This window comes from Falco cherrug, chromosome 4 (assembly GCF_023634085.1).
Source record: "Falco cherrug isolate bFalChe1 chromosome 4, bFalChe1.pri, whole genome shotgun sequence".
Classification (NCBI taxonomy): Eukaryota; Metazoa; Chordata; class Aves; order Falconiformes; family Falconidae; genus Falco; species Falco cherrug.
This window is the reverse complement of record NC_073700.1, coordinates 10,887,592-10,905,199: the sequence shown is the minus strand read 5'-3', so window position 1 is coordinate 10,905,199 and position 17,608 is coordinate 10,887,592. Positions and strand designations below refer to the sequence as shown.

The 17,608-nt window shown below is 56.8% G+C and overlaps 2 protein-coding genes across 2 annotated transcripts; one reads left to right on the top strand and one right to left on the bottom strand.

Annotated features, from left to right (window-relative positions):
• The first annotated feature begins 8,786 nt into the window (after nt 1-8,786).
• On the top strand, nt 8,787-10,313 carry LOC102056925 (histone H1.10). Its single transcript, XM_027806988.2, has one exon. The coding sequence runs from the start codon at nt 8,919-8,921 to the stop codon at nt 9,579-9,581; it is 663 nt and encodes a 220-aa protein (XP_027662789.2). The 5' UTR covers nt 8,787-8,918; the 3' UTR covers nt 9,582-10,313.
• A 3,460-nt stretch (nt 10,314-13,773) lies between these two features.
• On the bottom strand, nt 13,774-16,234 carry LOC102056470 (histone H2A type 2-B). The gene is made up of 2 exons (XM_055709765.1): nt 16,170-16,234; nt 13,774-16,084 (listed from the first exon to the last, which is right to left on the bottom strand). The coding sequence occupies exon 2, from the start codon at nt 16,016-16,018 to the stop codon at nt 15,638-15,640; it is 381 nt and encodes a 126-aa protein (XP_055565740.1). The 5' UTR covers nt 16,019-16,084; nt 16,170-16,234; the 3' UTR covers nt 13,774-15,637.
• Between the last annotated feature and the right edge of the window lie 1,374 nt (nt 16,235-17,608).

Sequence of the window (17,608 nt, the reverse complement as noted above, 5' to 3'; positions counted from 1 at the left end):
TTCTTGTTTACTCCTGTTTCTGACTTTTTTTTTTTTCTCCTCTTCACTAACATGCTTTCTTTCTCAGTCTAGTCACCATTTCTGCAAGCCACTGCTTGCTGATTGAAGGATGTTTGTGCTTCTTCCTTACTATTTAGTCTGTGCCATCCAAACTGGTTTTCAGGAGTGGGCTGAGCGGGCCCTGCTTGCTTGGCTGACCCCAGGCTGTAGCAGGGCAGCTGCCCCCCTGCTCCTCTTGAAGCTGCTTGCAGGGCAGGAACGGTGCTGGGTCTGATGGCTCGGTTATGGGCATTGTCCTTCAGCCCTGTCCTGGCCACGCAAAAAGCCTTTGCGGAAGGGTGGAGGGGAGGGCAGTGCTGTTGCTCTTGCTACCCTCAACTTGGAGGAGCCCTTCCCGGCTCACCAGTTCCGTGCTTCAGCTGGAAGAGAGGCAATGCTGGCAGAGTTATCTTAGAGCTGAGGACCTTGCCTTGGTCCAGCCTAGTCAAAGGTTAAGCCTTTACTTTCTAGATGCTGGGCATGGCTCTCTGCACTCAGTGAGGCTGAGCTCCCTACTACTGTGCCCACAGGAAGATGGAAAACAAAGTGTAGTGAAATGAGGCCAGTTATTTCAAGAGTCTTCTAACAGTTTTTGTGCTCTATATCCTATTTTACAGCTTTGACCTGTCATGCTTTTCTCTCACTTGACTAGGCTTTTGCTGTCCACATCAATTTCAAATAACTACTCTGTAATAGCAACGTATCCTGGTGGGACCGCTTTCCTGTCGGCACCTTTTTTTAAAGACTTGGACCTTCTGCTCGTCTCTATTTAAAGCATCACTCCACGCTTGTTTTTCTGTAGATACGGTTCTGGTGTGGAGAAAGCCAAGCTGGGAGAGGTGGGAATGATAACTCTGAAGTGATGTTTTTGGGAAAGAGGAGGGTCTGTACCTACCTCCTGCTGCTTTGGGCTTGGGTTGTGGAGCTGAGGCTGGAAGGGCTGCGTGGTGCAGCTGTGGAGGAGCCCTGAGGAGACCCTGTGTTTAATTTCTACCCAATTAAATAAAATGGCAGTGACACAAGACAAAGGGAGAGCACTCCACAGTGGGCAGGACAGCTGTGGAGCTCCTTGTCACAAGATGTTATGGGTGATAACGGGGAGGATTCCATTTACCCACCTACAAACTGATGGTTTTGCAGGTGGGAATATGATGTATATGCATGTGTACAAAAGCCAGTGCAGGAGGCAAGCAGTGTGGGGGTTAGTGCCCTGCTGTTGCACTCGGGGCTGATGGTGTCAAAGACAAGGGACTGGTGTTCCTGCAAGAATTGCTTTTCGTTGCTGTGGTCTGGAGAAGCTGGCTGGATTAATTGTCCCTGCAGGGTACAAGCGTGCTTAAAACCACTGTTCACAACGGCCCCTAGCATCAGTGAGGCCTTGTGGCTTTTATTCTCTACTGACCTTTTTGCCTGGTGAGTTGCAGGTGCTACGATGATGTGTGCAAGGGTCACTTGCTGGGCGAATCGCAGAGGCAGCCTTGTCCTGGAAGAGGTGGAGTGTTTGACCGGAGTGCTGAGCCAGCTGAGCTCCGTGGGTGGTTTTGGTCTTTGCCCAGGTCCTGACTGGGCAGGAGGGAGAGACCAGAAGAGGGAGGCGGGCTGGTGCGAGGGGAGGGGATCAGATCCCCAGTCCACACCAAGTGTAATAAGCAATAGCTACAACCAGCGCCCTGAATTTGCAAAAGTGGTGTGATCGGGGCCCCTGCCAGTGGGTAAGGCCATGGAGGTAGCAGCAGGGCAGCCAGGTGTGGGGCTTGGCTGTGGCTGCTCCCCACCGAGGGGCTGGAGCTGTTGGCAGAGGCAGCTGCATTTTGCAAGATGCTGGTGCAAACATGAAAGCTGGGGAATCGTACAACTGTATTTGTGCCACAGGGGCTGGAGTGGGGTGGAGCGGCAGCAGCAAAATGAAAAACTGACCGCTGTTACTGGTGCATGGAAAGCAGCATGGAGATGCCCAGCTGCGAAGCCCAGGGTGGGAAAGCTCCATGTGTGCCTTGGTAGTGGCACCTGGCTGGCCTTTGGGGCTGGATGTGCCCCGCGCTGCACCCTGCCCTGACCCCGCCGTCGGAGCCCTGCCAGCCCAGCACCTGCTGCTGCAGCCCCCACGGGCGGGCACGGTGCCAGCCCTGGCCCCCCAAATGGCCACCCCTGCCGCCCCCGCTGCTGCCCCTGTCCCGGCACCCGGGTGTGCACGGACCCCCCACCCCACACGCACTTCAGGGTGCTTGTAGGTAAGTGTGTGACAGAAGCACAAAAATATGTTCAGGGTTCTATAGGTACACAGATACAAACAGACGTATCGCTAAAATAGGTATGTGGTGTACATATCCGAACACACTGACACAAGCAGTGATGTGTGTATGTGTATATTTACCAAGACACATCTGTTGTGAGCCACAGAGCGATAGAGCAAGGGGGTGCAAGAGCACAACCAGGACATCATGGACACAGGGGCCGGGGGAGCGTGTGTGTGTGTGTTACAGGTTTCCATTTATGAGACATACATGGTTGCAGGGTTAATGGTGTAAGCATATGCAACGCAAAGCATTTATTTCTCCATATACATATCTATACAGAGAGAGAAAAAGTTATCACACACAGATGATGGCTACCCTCATGTATACTTTATTTATATATTTTTATAAAAAACATTTAAATACAAATGTGTAGATATACACACATAAAAACGTATGCGTCTGTATTATCTATCGACCCCATCTATGGAGAGCAGACATGATCATACACACTAACACATTTTAAATTATTTTATACTTCTATGCTTGTATTTGTATGTGTGCAAATGTGTTTTTTCTTTGTCTGCACACAGATACCCTCCGTATTTTTTTATATTTATACACACGTGTGTTTTAATATATATATTTTTATATTTTATTTATGTATTTTAATATATTTATGTATTTTCTATTTCTAAGTGGTTTAGATACATAAACGGGTCATATACGTGTGGGTACGTGTGTGTAGCTTAGCTATTTTTACGTTTCTTAGAGAAAGAGAAGGGGGAGGGAGGGAGACGGGGAGAGAAAAATTAAATAGACACATAAGTAAAAATTTAAATAAATTCGATGTAGAGGTGGATATGGGTATATCTACCTGTGATTTGGGAAGAGGGAAGGACTGGCTCCCTCATGCTCTGTCTACGGATATACATACGCATATGTATATGCATCCTAGATATTATACGTGGGGGTGGGAGAGACTTCAACCTCACACACACACATAGCCTATATGCATTTTGGGGGGGTGTGTGTGTAATATTTTTTACCATTCTCCGTGCAGGTCTTTTTCTCTCCCTCAGGAGGGGAGGAGGAGGGGAAGACAGAGAGAATGACAGAAAATAGACACACAGAGAGTTTGTTACATATATAAGTAAACAAATAAAGTGTATGTGGCAGGGGTATGGGGAACGCGCTGTGTGTGTGAATAGTGCGTGCGCGCTCTCATGTGTATATATAGCAAGAGAAACAATGTGTGAACAGCTCTTGCTCACACTCTGTAAGCATGCGTGTGCATATGCACACAGGGAGAGGGCATTGTGCCTTTAAGGATATATGTATAGATGTGGGGATGCCATGTATGTATGAACATATAAAATTATATATTCATGTATATGTGTATATATAGCGACAGAGACTACTGTGTGTGTGAAGGGTGCTCTCTTGGTGACTACATATATATTTATATTTATATATGTGGGGGTGAGTGAGGGGTCACCTCCCCTCCATATGAGAGACAGAATGTATTTATAGCAAGGGAGAGGGGTGTGACTGAGGACAACACAGCATGGGTGTATCCCCAGAATTTGTGTGTGCAGAGCTCTCTATCTCTTTCTAAATATATATAGGCGTACACGGGTAGTGAGCATTATGCATGTGTGTGCACAGCTCGCATGCGCTTGCTCTCTATATGCATGTGTGTGTGTAAGCAGTGCTTTCTCTAATTATATATGTATATATGCATATACAAAGAGAAATATGTGTGAACAGTCTTTATGTAAGTGTATATGTATATATTTCTCTATAGAGGCATAGCTATAATGAGACAGTATTGTGTGTTTGAGCACAAGTATTGTGCGCTCTCTACATATGTCTATAGACGGAGAATATATATCAAGATATAAGCATACAACTGTACATATTTATACACTCCAGTGATTATACATGGAGGGGAGATAGAATGATAGAAACCGTGTGCATGCGTGTGTGTGGCAAGAGGTATTTGTGTAATTGTGTGAGTGAACAGCTGTCTCTCTGTATTTATGCATATAAATATATGTAGGTGTACATATAGGAAGAGAATTGTGAATGTTAACAGCTCCAAGTATACATCTATATATGTAATGAGAGAAGTGTGTGTGAGAACAGTGGTCTATATATAGAATGCATAGATGTGCATATATATACATACATAGAGATAGAGGAGTATTATGTGTGAAAACAGCTCACTAAGTATATACATATGTATGCATATATATGGAGAGAGAATAGTGTGGTTTTGTGTAAATAGTATGTGCTCTCTAGTTATATATGAGTATATGTATATAGAGAACTGTGTGAACAATCTCTGTGTATATACATGTATATATGCTTCTATATATTTATACATATAGCAAGAGAATAGTGTAAGAACAGTTCTTGCTACCTCTACTTATGCATATACATACAAAAAGAGAATATATTGAGATATATACATATATATGTATATATTAATGCACCCCAGAGCTTATACATGGGGTGGGGTGGGGGTGATGATGGAAAATGTGTGTGTGTGAATCACTCCTGCTTTTTTTGTTATGTACATGTATGTATATATGTCTAAACAGATAGATATAGCAAGAGTGCGTGTGAACAGCTGGCTCTGTATGTATGTGCCTGTGCAGAGAGAGTATCCTGTACATGCATTTGTGTGTGAACAGCTCTACTTAGAGCTGCAGATATGCGGTTTCCTATAGAGGGGGATGGTGAGATGTGCGCAGGCGTGCTCCCGCGCTGTATGTATGTGCATATTGAGAGAGAGAAGTGTGTGTGTCTGTCAGTGCTGATCTCTCTCCCCCACACCAGTATATATGTGTACATGCGTGTGTATGTATGTGTAGTAAGTCTATTCTTTGTTTGAACAGCTCTCCCTTCTCTACATGCATATATAGTGACAGAGAACTCTGTGTGAACACCCCTCATGCTCCTTCTCTGTATCTATGTATCTACGCGCATATATATGCGTATATGTATATAGAGCTTGCTCAAGAGAAGTATGTGTGTGTGTGAGTGACAGAAAACAGGTCTATCTTTCATTATATATGTATGTGTATTTTTTATATCGTGAGAGAAACGTGTGTGTTAACTTTGTATGTGTTTAGGTGTGTTCATAAGTATATATGCATATTTGTATATAACAAGAGAGAAATGTGTGTGTGTGTGAACAGCTCTCTCTCCCCCTAATTATACATAGATGTATAAATATTTAGTGAGAACATTACGTATGTTTGAAACCAGCTTGCTGTGTGTGTGTATATATAGTACATATGCACGCTTTTGTGTGTGTATATATACAGTGCATGTGGGGAGAGAGGGGCAAATGTGTGTGAGCGCGAGAGAACAGTTCTCTGTATATACATGTGTGTATATATATATGTAAGTATATATGTATATATCATAGAATCACAGAATGGTCTGTGTTGGAAGGGACCTTAAAGATCGTCTAGTTCCACCCCCCCGCCATGGGCAGGGTCACCTTCCAACAGGTATATAGTGAGAGAATACCGTGTATGTATTTGTGTGTGAACAGCTAAGTACAGAGAGATAGATGCAATTCTGTATATTGAGGAGGGGATAGTGTATGTCTCTGTGTGAAATCACATGCGCTCTCTCAGTGTATGTATATATATGTGCATACAGAGAGAGGTCAATAGAAAACCGCGTGTGAGAAACCAGGTCTCACCCCTGTATCGGTATATGTGCATACATACATGTTTCTGTGTTGAAACAGAACGCTTTCTCTCATCCCGTCCATTTCTATATATGCCTATATATGTATACACACACATATATAGGCTTATGTAGTGACAAGAGAACTATGTATGAACCTCTCGCTGTGTATATATATCTCTAAAAAAATGGAGATAGAAGTATGTGCGAAGTGTGTCTCTATATGTTTATAAATATGTATGCATATATGCCTATCGATGTGTGTATGTATAGCAAGAGTAATTGTGTGAGAACAGTTCACTTTCTCAGCATGTGTCTATACATGCATATACAGAGCATGTGAGAGAAGCGTGTGCGTATGTATGAACAGCCCTCTGTTATGTATGTATACACGTATGCGATAGAGGTGTATGTGAGCAAGGCTTGTTCTCTGTGCCTATATATGTACATATAGGGAGAGAACATGTGTGTGTTGGGGCTATTTTTGCCCATTCCCTGTGTATCGCTCTGGCTGCGAACCACAGACACACACAGGCACAGCCACCCCCCACATATTTTATTCAAATATTTCTCTATCCATATATTTAGACACATGCGTTCTGTTCCCTATGGTCTCCCTGGGGGGAGGAGGGGGTGCGCCCCCACAGCCCCCGCCGGGGGTGTCACTCGCGGTGTCACTGCACGTGCCCGCAGCCACACACAGTGCGGTGAGACCCCCACACTGCCCAGCCCCTCTCACCCCCGCCGATATATTTTATTTTAATATTTATGTGTTTATGCCAAGATTTTAAAAATATATACTGAGGTATTTATGTTTATGCATGCACTTAACATTTCTATTAAATTTACATGTAGCTATTACAATCAGTAACTGTTCTATATTCCATACATACATAATACACACGACATGCACGCTCCCCCTATACAACCATAATATATAGCCAGCTTAGCCATAAGCTTCCATTTGGTTACAGCATTAGATCTACACATATGTAGACGCATATGTTTGTGTGTGCCATACACGCACATGTATCGATCTATATACATTACGCGTGCTGACCCCCACCCCCACCGCCTTGCAGCCGTGGAGGCTGGGCAGGGAGGGCCGAGTCCCGGGGGGGTGGGCGTGGGGATGCTGGCCGCCCCGGGGCCGAGGGGCTCCGGCTGAGGGGACCTGGGGCCGCGCCCCCTCCCCCACCTCCCGGCCCCCCTGTACCGACCCCCGCCCCAGCGCCTGGCGGCTCCCAGCGGCCTGACGCAGCTCATCGCAGGTGTGCCGGGGCACGGCTGCTATGGGGGGGGCAGAACCCCGCTGTTATCGGGGGGCTCTCTCCTGGGGGGGGGGGGGAGCGGGGCGGGACAGGTCACACCGCTGCAGGACGGGGGGGACACGACCGGGCAGGATCCGGCCCCGGCAAGGGGAGCGCCCGGCGGGCGGCCCCAGAGACCCCCCTCCACCAGCGCGGGCTGCAGGGGCTGGTCCCCCCCGGCGGGGGGGCCGGGCGAGGGAAATGGCGGAGAGCGGCCGGGGGATGGGGGGAGGGGGAGGAGGAGGAGGAAGGGGAGGTGGCGGGGCTGTGCAGGCTCGGCGCGGCGTGCGTGGGCGGGGGACGGTGTGTGCGGGTGTGGACGTGTGTGTGTGCACGCGTGTGCATGTGCACGCGTGTGCGCACCCCTGCGCGTGTGCCCCGTGTGCCGGTGCACGCCTGCGGGCCCCGGCGGGCACGCGTGTGCCGGCTGCGGGGGTGCCCCCGCACACTCACCCTCCCCGGCCCTCGCACGGCGGGGGCACACGGCTCCCACCCCCAGGTGCGGGGGACGAGGGGCCCAGCCAGGCCCGGCCCCGAGGCTCTGCGAGGGGGGGGGCGTTGTGCACACCCCTCCACGGGAAGACTCTTCCGCTGGTGGGATTTCGGGGGGTGCGGTGTATTTTGGGGGGCGGTCATAGCACCGTTGCTCCCCCCCCCCCCCCCCAGCCCATGCAGCGCTGCGGCCTGCAGTGGGGCTAGGAGATCGCCGCCCCCAGCCCCCTCCCGCGGCACGCAGGTGCTGCGGGGACGGCAGCTACTCACCATCCCCCCCCCCGCCCCACATAGCGCCAAGCCGGGGGTGCCCACAGTCCCTCCGTCGCCCACCCATCTGGACCCGCCGCGCTTCCCGCATCCTCCGCTGCGCGGCGATGCCCACCGGGGGGGGGAGCACACTGGACACGCAGGGCTCCCCCCTCGGGGGCCCCGTCCGGGCGGCCGTGGGTGTGGGGGTCGTTGGAGGGGCGGCCCCCGTCGCCGGGGCGGGGACCCCCGGCCTCGGCGCGGCGTCTCCGCGCTGCTGCCGGCGGCCGCGGGAGGGCGTCGCCTGTGTTAGTTCCCTCCGGAGAACCCGGGGCCAGCGCCGCCGCCACCCCCCCCGGCCGCCCGCCGCCTCCTCCCGCCCGCGGCAGCCCCTCTTGGGCGCCGGGCGGCGGCGGTGGTGATGCGCCGGGGGGCCGCCGCGGAGCCCCAGCCGCCGCCGCGCCGGGCGCCCCCCTCCTCGCTCCCGCTGCCGCGCTGGGCGCGCCCCCGAAATCGCGGCGGGGGGCGGCGGGCGGCGGGCGGCGCGGGGCGGGGGGGCGGTGGCGGGCTGGGGGGCGGTGGGGCGCGGGGCGCCGGGCGGGCGGGGCGGCCCGGGGGGGCTCTGCGGCGGCGCGGGAGCCCCGCGAAAGGGCCCCAAGAAGCACAAGTTGGAGCTGGCGGCGGACCAGGCTGTTGTTGTTCTCAACGTGGTCCGCCCCGCGCCCATATAAAGGGCGGCGGCGGCGCCCGCCCCACCAGAGCGCGGCGGCGGCGGCGCGGAGCTGAGCGGAGTCGGACAGCAGCGCGCCGCGCCAGGCCTCCGCCACGCCGCGACTGCCCCTGCCCGCCCCCGCCTCCGTCCTGCGGCCCGCGCCCCCGCGGCAACATGTCGGTAGAGCTGGAAGAAGCCGATCTGCCCCTGACCGAGGCGGAGGAGGTGCCTCTCGCCCCGGAGAAAAAAGCGGCCGCTAAGAAAGCGAAAAGCGGCGGCGGCGGCTCCTCGTTGACGCCGTCGAAGAAGAAGAAGAACAACAAGAAGAAGAACCAGCCGGGCAAATACAGCCAGCTGGTGGTGGAGACGATCCGCAAGCTGGGCGAGCGCAATGGCTCCTCGCTGGCCAAGATCTACAACGAGGCCAAGAAGGTGGCCTGGTTCGACCAGCAGAACGGCAGGACCTACCTAAAGTACTCCATCAAGGCGCTGGTGCAGAACGACACACTGCTCCAGGTCAAGGGCACCGGCGCCAACGGCTCCTTCAAGCTCAACAGGAAGAAGCTGGAAGGCGGCGGTGATGGGGGCGCGGGCAGCAGCGCCCACAAATCCCACAAGAAGGCGACGGCCTCCACGTCCCGGCGGGCGGAAAAGAAGCCGGCGGCCAAGAGCAAGAAGCCCGAGAAGAAATCCCACAAGAAGGGAGCCGGCGGCGCGGCGGCGAAGAAGGACAAGGGCAAAACCAAGAAGGCCACCAAGAAGGGAGCCGCGTCCCCCGGGGGCAAGAAGGTGAAGAAGTCCGCAAAGCCTAAGGCACTCAAGAGCAGAAAGGCATGAGAGTGGGGCGCAGGGAGCCCCCAGCCGCCCCCCGGACTGTGAGCCCCGCGGCACAGACTGCTCTGAGGACGGACCCCAGGGGACCCGCTTTGTCTTTGTGTTGCTGACTCGGCTCCGCAGCCGCCGCCGTGCGCGGTGAGCGGGGCTGCGGCTGCCCCAGCGCCCCCCCACCCTTTCTCCGACGCCTTATTTTTTCCATCCCCCCACCCCCCTCCACCCCGCGGCTTCTCCCCGATCGCGCCCCTTTTGTTTTCGGCCGTGCCCCTCCCCGCGTGTAGACGGTTGCCGGCCCCCTCCCCCCGTCTCCCCGGTGCTTTACAGGTTTTTTTTCCCGCCCGGTTTCCATAGCAGCCATTTTGCGGCGGCGGCCCCGCTGCCCCCCGCGCCACGTGGGCCGGCTCCCGCCGCCCGGGCCCGCTCCGCGCCCCCGCCCCGCCCCTCCCGCGGGCGCACCGTGCCTGCTCGCAGCGATTTCGAAAAGCCACGGCGCCCCCTATTGGCTCCCGGCCCCCGGCGCCATGGCAACGGCCCGTTCGGCGCCAATTGGCTGCCGCGGCGTCGGGGCGCTCTTAAAGGGCCGGCGCTCGCGGGTGGCCGCCCGCCCCCTGGCGGGCCAGCCTGCGGGGGCCCCTTGGGCCGCCGGTTCAGGTCGCATCTTCAATGGCCTTTAATTTTTTTTTTTTTAAATCGGTTTTCGGTTGTTTTTTTTTTGTTTGTTTGTTTTTTTCTGGGGTTGGGGTGGGGTGGGGAGGGAGGGTGGGATATTTGTTCTCGGTTTTTTTCTTTTCATTTATCGTCGTTTCAAATAAATTGTTAAAAAAAACATCGAGCTGTTGTGTGCTCCCTGCAGGCGTCGGGGAGTGGGCGGGGAGGGCTCGGGGCGAGGCAGCGGAGCCCCGGGGAGAGACGGGGAGGGGGGGTTGTGGGGTGCTGGCCGTGCTGCGTTGGTCCCCGCGGAGGGGGCTGGAGCCGCTCCGAGCCCGTCCAGATGTGGGTGCGCCAGAGCGGGCCCGGGGGCGCTGCGGCGCCGCTCCTGAGCCCTGCCTGCGGGGGAGACTGCCGCGCCTGCCGGGAATGGCATGAGAGGAACGAGGATTCCCCCGCCATGGAGGCAAGGGAGGAGAGCGGTTCCTGCGCAGCTGCGCTCGGCTGGGTTCCCTGAACGGCGACGGGGGGAGGCTGGCTGCGCTGAAGGGGTACCCGCGGGGTACCCACCCCGCAGCACAGACCCCCACATCTGGCCTTGCACGGCGCCCGGGTTTGGGGAGGGGGGAGGGCAGCTCCCCGGGCGCACCCCCACCGCCATCCCTCGCTCTGCGCCCCAGCTGCGGGCGCTTTTCCCCCAGGAGCTGGGGGTCGTGCTGCGGGCATGAGTGGCGCCGGGAGCGGAGGGCCCGCCGCACACCCCGCGGAGCCACCCCGCGCCTCCATGGCTGTGCCTATTTATAGCTCGCACCAGCAAGGTTGCATAAAGCCCTGCCAGGGATCTGGGCCATCTTGTGCTGCCCGGCTGAGGGATGCGCCCGCAGCTCCACGCTAAGCACCGTGCACACACCGGGGACCCTCGGCTCACCCCGGGGTTGCGGGAGAGGGAGGAGGAAAGGAGCCGGACCCGCCGTTTGCGCCCTCACGCCGGGGTCCTGCTCGGCTGCCCCCACCAGCAAGGGAGGCGAGCATCATGCAGGAGCACCCCCCGCCGGAGCTGCTGCCAGCCCCTCTGAGTCACCGTGCCAGAGCATCGACATGCTCCCGCTGCCCGGGGGGCACAGCACGGATCAGCCCCATGCACGAGACCCCCGTGAGGAGGGGACAGGGACAGCAGCCAGCCGGTGCCTGGGGACAGCCACAACCCCACGCAACAGCAGGGCTCTTGGGCACTGCCGGGAGGGGAGCAGCCCCATTCCCCCAGGGGCCAGTCCCCGTGCAGCTGCTTTATCCCTTTGCTCCTTGGAGCGCCAGCAGGGCGGAGGGAAGCAGCTTTCACACCAAGAGGAGCCAGCTGTGCTCCTGGAAGAGACCAGGTCTATATTTAGGACGGAGAGCTGCCAAGTCAGGCCAGCCACCACCCCGCTGCCCACGCAAGTCCCTCACCGAGCTTGAGCACCCACCAGTGACCTCGGGAACCAGGAGAGAGCTGCTGCAACCCCGCACCGACCTGCAGTTGTCTCCTCAGTCAATAGATGACACTGCAGGTTTCCAAGGGCTGGAGGGGATGCCACCACCGCGGTCTGGCTGGTCTCACAGCAGAGTAACACTTCAGACTGGGGGTCTCCCCGCTCCCAGGAGGGGTGGCCAGGCCCACCGCATCTCAGCAAGGCCACGGCTCTGCCCTCCGCGCTGGCTTGTGATGCAAGCTGCTTGACTGATAAAGGACACTACCTCGAAGGTAAACCACCGGCGGCATTCCTGTAGGGAGGTGCTGGGCAGGTGAGGGCAGAGGGAAGGCAGAGAGCCTCTGGCTGCCCGGCAGGGTGACACACCGTGCCAGTCCAGCTGGAGCCCTCACCTCCAGCTTGGTCACAGGGGCCAGCAGCATCTTACCCCACAGGTTGAGACCGCCAGGAGCTGTCATGCCAGAGCACCCCCGGGTGAGCTCCCATGAGTGCTGCCAGCTGCGAGGGCCAGGCTCTGGAGAGAAACCCAAGCCCCAAGGACTTCCAAGGGCCAGTGACTCACTTGTCATCACCCAGACAAACACAGCCAGCCCCAGAGCTGAGGTACGCAGCTGGTGGAGACGGCCGCACATGGCAAGATGCACAGCAGACTCCTACAGCAGGCAGCTTCAGGGCACGTTCAGGTGCCAAAGCGGAGGCAGGGGGAGAGCCCTGCAGCTCCCTGGCCCTCTCCTCGAGGGAGGCCAAGACCAACAGACACCCTTTTAGGTTCGTGTGACCTCAGGGAAGGCTTTACTCAGCCAAGTCCTTCACATTTTAGAAGCTTAACTTCTCCGGTGCTGTGATGTTTTTCAGAAGAGCCACGACCAGCAACACTGCTCAAAAAAGCCACAAGACTCATCACTGGAGCTGCAGGCTTGAAGGTGACAAAGTCCGTTCCAGCTTTCTAATAAAGACCAAGACTTCCACTCCTGGTCATGACAACGGTCAGACGTGTAGGCCAGGAGGTGATAAAGGCCAAGCAACACTTGGCGAGACAGACAGGATTTCCTTTGGTCTGCCTTGCAACAGCCCAGCTTTCCCAGCTGGTCCATCACACGACTGGCAGAAGTTCAGAACCCAGCTGCAGCCCAGTGTCAAGGGCATGTGCCACCAGCACCCAGCCATCAGCTTGGTCAGAGCTGCAGGCATCACCCTGCCAGCCCGGGCAGGGCCACACAACAGCTCAGGTGGCTGCAGAGCCACTCGGCCCCAGGCGGGTTAAACAGCCGGAGCTGTCCCTGTTCCCTGCCCCAAGGCGCTCCCAACTGCTGAAACCTTTTTGCTTTTTGTTCTGGGCAGCACGTTTGGCAGGGCACGAGGCGGCGTATCGCCCCACAGAGAGCAGCCCAGCGGCTCCAGTCCTGACCAACACCTTCCACAGCCTGGCACAGACCTCGCCAGCACCCAACCCTGACCCCGCAGGAAGCTGTCTGAACTTCCCACAGCCCTTCCTCCCCAAAACCCAAGCAGGGAAGCAACTCTGGCTTGCAGACCAGTCACCAGGACAGCAAACTGGGAGATATTCCACAAAGGGAGACTGTGTCAGAGTAAGAAATAGCCCCGTACAGCCAGGTCTCCCTCCCTTCAGGATCAGCTTTTCCCATCTGACCTCCAGAAGCCCATCTCTGCCTACTTGCCTGCAAAGTCACCCAGAAGGTCCTGGGGCAGCCCAGGGGGTGGTGAAAGCACCTCCAGCACTGGGGGAGGCTCCTGGGCGGCCCAGCCTCACTCCTCCCCTGCAGCTCAGGCTTTCTGGCCCTGGTGACAGAGCAACCAGCCAATGTGGCATTCCCATAGCGGGGAAGAAGAGCCAGAGGAGGGTTTTTTCTGCTCCCAAGGGTAGAAAAAGACTATTTGTCCAAGCGAAGGGCAAGAAGAACCACTGCTAAGCTGTATCTTGTGCTTTTACTAGGCTTTCCCCGCTTGGAAAAAACCAAGCCCAGACACCAAGCTGCCACCAGAGAGTCTGCTCCCGCAGACTGCTGCCAGATTCAGTAGGTTTGGTGAGGTGACAAGACACAGTACATTCGACAGCATTCAACAGGGAACCAGTTTAATCAGATATTGGGTTTGCACCGCTCTTTTCAGTATCACAAGTTCTGCATTTTTCTAAGAAATACAAAGCACTCTCGGGTTGTACAGAATGCTGGTCCTGGAGAAAACAACAGGGAGAGAACAAGACACTCAGGTACAGACACATCAACCACTGCACTGGGCAGTGGAAAGGGGACACCTTATCCCCACCTCACTGACAGTGACTTTACAGGAGGAAGGGAGATCCCAGGGGGTCTGTGCCCAGCTGCCCCCCACCCACCCAAGGTCAGGGTACCCCAGCATAACCATGGGACACATCCACACACCCCCATTAGCACGACACTAAAGAACACACTGCTTCCACGTTCCACAACGGAGTGAAAAACCCCTTCATAAAACCAGTTGACAAGCATCCAGGTTGATCTACTCTAGATAATAAACTCAGAGCCAGGATAAATTACTTCATCCACAAGATTAACAGCCGATTCAATAGGTTGAACACATGCTACTTACAGCACATAAATAGAAGATGCTCTTTTTTTCTTTTTACTTAAAAAACATGTTATAAAGATCTACAGTCCAATTGCCTAGACACTGCTGCATGCACATGACTATTGGTCTCCACAGAAGCAGGCTGCTCTGGGCAGCGAGGAAAGCTGTCTCTGCATCAGCTATTCCAGGTGTCATGGGACAGCTAGCCTGCCCCCATGCTTGTACATTATCCACACAGCCATTAAATAAATACGGTACTAAGCCAAGAGTGGGTTTTAATACAAACTCCAGGGTTGTTTTTAAAAAGAAATATTAATCCATAGAGGGTTTACAGTTAACAGATAGCATCATCACTTTATTTCTCAGAACCAGAAATAGTGTTGAACAAACAAACAACAGGAAAAAAAAAAAAAAAAGACATGGGATGTCATTTCTAGAAGTGGAACCAGGGTACAGGGCTGCTCTCAGCGAGATGAAGGGCTTCTGCAGCTGGAAGAGGAGGGGAGCCACAGCAGAAGATGGCAGCTCCCGCTCCCGGCGGGCGCCTGACCTTGCGACGCTCTCCGAGGGGATTTATCACCGCAGCCTCCAGCCCACCCCGCTAGCAGGACCCATGGCATGTGGGACCACCAAGTCCCCCAGCACCCACCAAGCCAGGGAGCTGCAGGAAGGTGACTTTGCAGGGAGGTACCCCAAAATGAGAGACCTTAAAATAAATAGGACCAGAGCTTCTTTACAGTAGGCAATGCACTAGCTTTACCGTGAACAAAACCAAGACTAACAGTCACTTCTTGCCAACGGAGAAACTTTTCCTCCTTTTCACATTTTCTAGCCCGCTGCCCTCCCTGCTGCAGTGCGGCCAGGATGGCATTGCTGGGGGCGGGGGGCGGGGTGGGGTGGGCACAGTGTAGCAGCAAGTCCCATCCTCACACCAGAGCGAGCAGGGCCAGCTGGGGGGGCCCTGCACAGCCCCAGGGCTGGTGGAGGGAAGAGGCAGCCAAGGGTGCCCGTGTCCGTTCCCACGCCAACCAAAACAATCCCCAGCAGCTACCAGCAGCTCTGCACTGCGATCCAACCATACAGCTCCGGATGCCACCACCTCCAACAGCTGTGATCCAGCTGCCTCCTCCAAAAATACTTCTTCCAGAGGGAAGAGGGGCAGGGTGGGGACACAAGCAGGGCCTGACCTCAGCCATGCTCCCCCACCACCCTGCCACAGCCCAGGCTGGGGGGACTAGTGGAGGACTGGTGGGGTGCTGCCAGGGCTCACCACCCAGCCCGGGCTAGGAGGCAGGAAGGGGAACCCCAGCCCCATCGGGAGGGGAGATGAGGCAGTGGTGAGAAGGGAGCCGGGGCAGGGGTGGGGGGCAGCGCTCACTTCTTGGAGCTCTGCGTCTTCTTGGGCAGCAGCACGGCCTGGATGTTGGGCAGGACGCCGCCCTGAGCGATGGTCACGCCGCCCAGCAGCTTGTTGAGCTCCTCGTCGTTGCGGATGGCGAGCTGCAAGTGCCGCGGGATGATGCGCGTCTTCTTGTTGTCGCGGGCCGCGTTGCCCGCCAGCTCCAGGATTTCGGCCGAGAGGTACTCCAGCACGGCTGCCAGGTATACCGGCGCGCCGGCACCCACCCGCTCCGCGTAGTTACCCTTCCGCAGCAGCCGGTGCACCCGGCCCACGGGGAACTGCAGCCCGGCCCGCGACGAGCGCGACTTGGCCTTGGCCCGCGCCTTGCCGCCGGACTTCCCCCGGCCTGACATGGCCGGCAGGCAGCGGCCCCTCGCCGCCGCCTCCCAAGAAGTGCCGCGCACAGACGGTCCCGGTGCCTGCAGGGAGATAAACGCCGTTACACCACACCGCGCCGCCGGGCCAGAGCCCCGCCATCCCCGCCCGCCGCTGCGCCGCCCTTACCCGCAGCCGCCGCTGCCGCTCCGCCCTGCGCGCCGCCCGCCGCCGCACTGCCAGCGCCGCCGCCGCCGCGCCGCGGATATCCCTGCCCGCCCCGCCGCCCGCCTCTTCCCATTGGTTGCCGCCGCGGACGGTGCGGTGCTGATTGGTCGTCGCGCCGATCCCTGATTTGCATAGGGCTCGCAGCGCCTCGGTTCTGCCGCGGGGCCGGCGCCGAGGGCAGCGCCCGGCACGGAGCGGCCCGGCTCTGCCCCCCGCTGAGGGGGTCCCGGCGCCCGCCCGGCCCGGCGCGGCCGCAGCCAGCGCTCGCCCGCAGCCCGAGAGCCGCTTCCTGGCTGCGCCGGGGCCGAGGACGGGGGGTGGCCGGAGCCCCCGCGGGTGTCCCGGCAGCGCTTGCTCCTCCCCGGCTGCCCCCTTTACCTTCCCCAAACCCAGAGCCCCCTCCCCGGCCGGCGGGATGCCGCTGCTGCGAGGGTGCCGGGGCCTGCGGGCGGGGGGGATGCTCCGGCGAGGGGGTGTCCCCCGGAGCGTCTCCCCGCTCGAAGCCAGCACTACCCTCCCTGCCAGAGCATCCTGCATCCAAGGGGAAAGTTGCTCCCAAGCCAGCTGTCGGGGCCGGGTCTTGCCTGGCTGAGTGCGGTCACCTCCCTGCCCGGTAGAGCAACCGCTGCAAACGGTGCTGGGCAAGCAGCCAGGCTCCGGTTTAAAGGTGGTGTAGTTCAGCAATAACACCTCAGCGTAGGGTTTTTTGGTGCTGCTCCTGCTCACAGTTTGGAGGGCGATAACCTGTACCCTGTGTCTTTCCATTGCCCCTGCCTCCCCAAGGGAAGGATTATGTTCCCCAGAGCAGGGAAAGGTGAGCATCTCCTACTCATGCTCAGCATCTTCACTCCCTCCACAGCAACTGGAGACCTGAAATGAATTTGAGATGAGCTGGTGACCTTTGGAAAAGCCTGATCTGCAGTTAGCACTGACTGGGCCAGGGCAGCTGAGCTGCTCACCCTAGAGCAGTGATGGCTGGGCAGGGAGAGAAACGTCTCTTGTTGCTCCTGCAAGGACAGGCACCAAGGTGAAAGCCCCAGCACCTGAAAATCTATTTATCCTGCCAGGAGCTGCTAATGCAGCAACTCTCTTGCTTCAAGTTACCGTGGGAGTGATGAGGAGCCAGCTAGCAACAGGCTTTTTTGGCTAGAAATCATTATCCCACCCCCAGCTTCCCATAAGCTGGGAGACCTGGGCTCATCTGCCTCTGTGCCACATGAGGCGTTCAGAGACAGATACAGCTCCGAGAGCACTCGGGTCTCCCCAGGTACCCATCCTGCGGCTCCTGCCCCAGCTCCACCGTCCCCCCCCCTCAGGGATGGGCACCAGCTACAGTCACCCCTGCAGCTCCCCAGGGACAGATCGTTTGAGAGGAACCCCAAATTAAATCCCTGGGGAAT

Coding starts and splice junctions, on each gene's coding strand:
- LOC102056925 (XM_027806988.2), top strand. CDS start 8,919: ATGTCGGTAGAGCTGGAAGAAGCCGATCTGCCCCTGACCGAGGCGGAG.
- LOC102056470 (XM_055709765.1), bottom strand. CDS start 16,018: ATGTCAGGCCGGGGGAAGTCCGGCGGCAAGGCGCGGGCCAAGGCCAAG.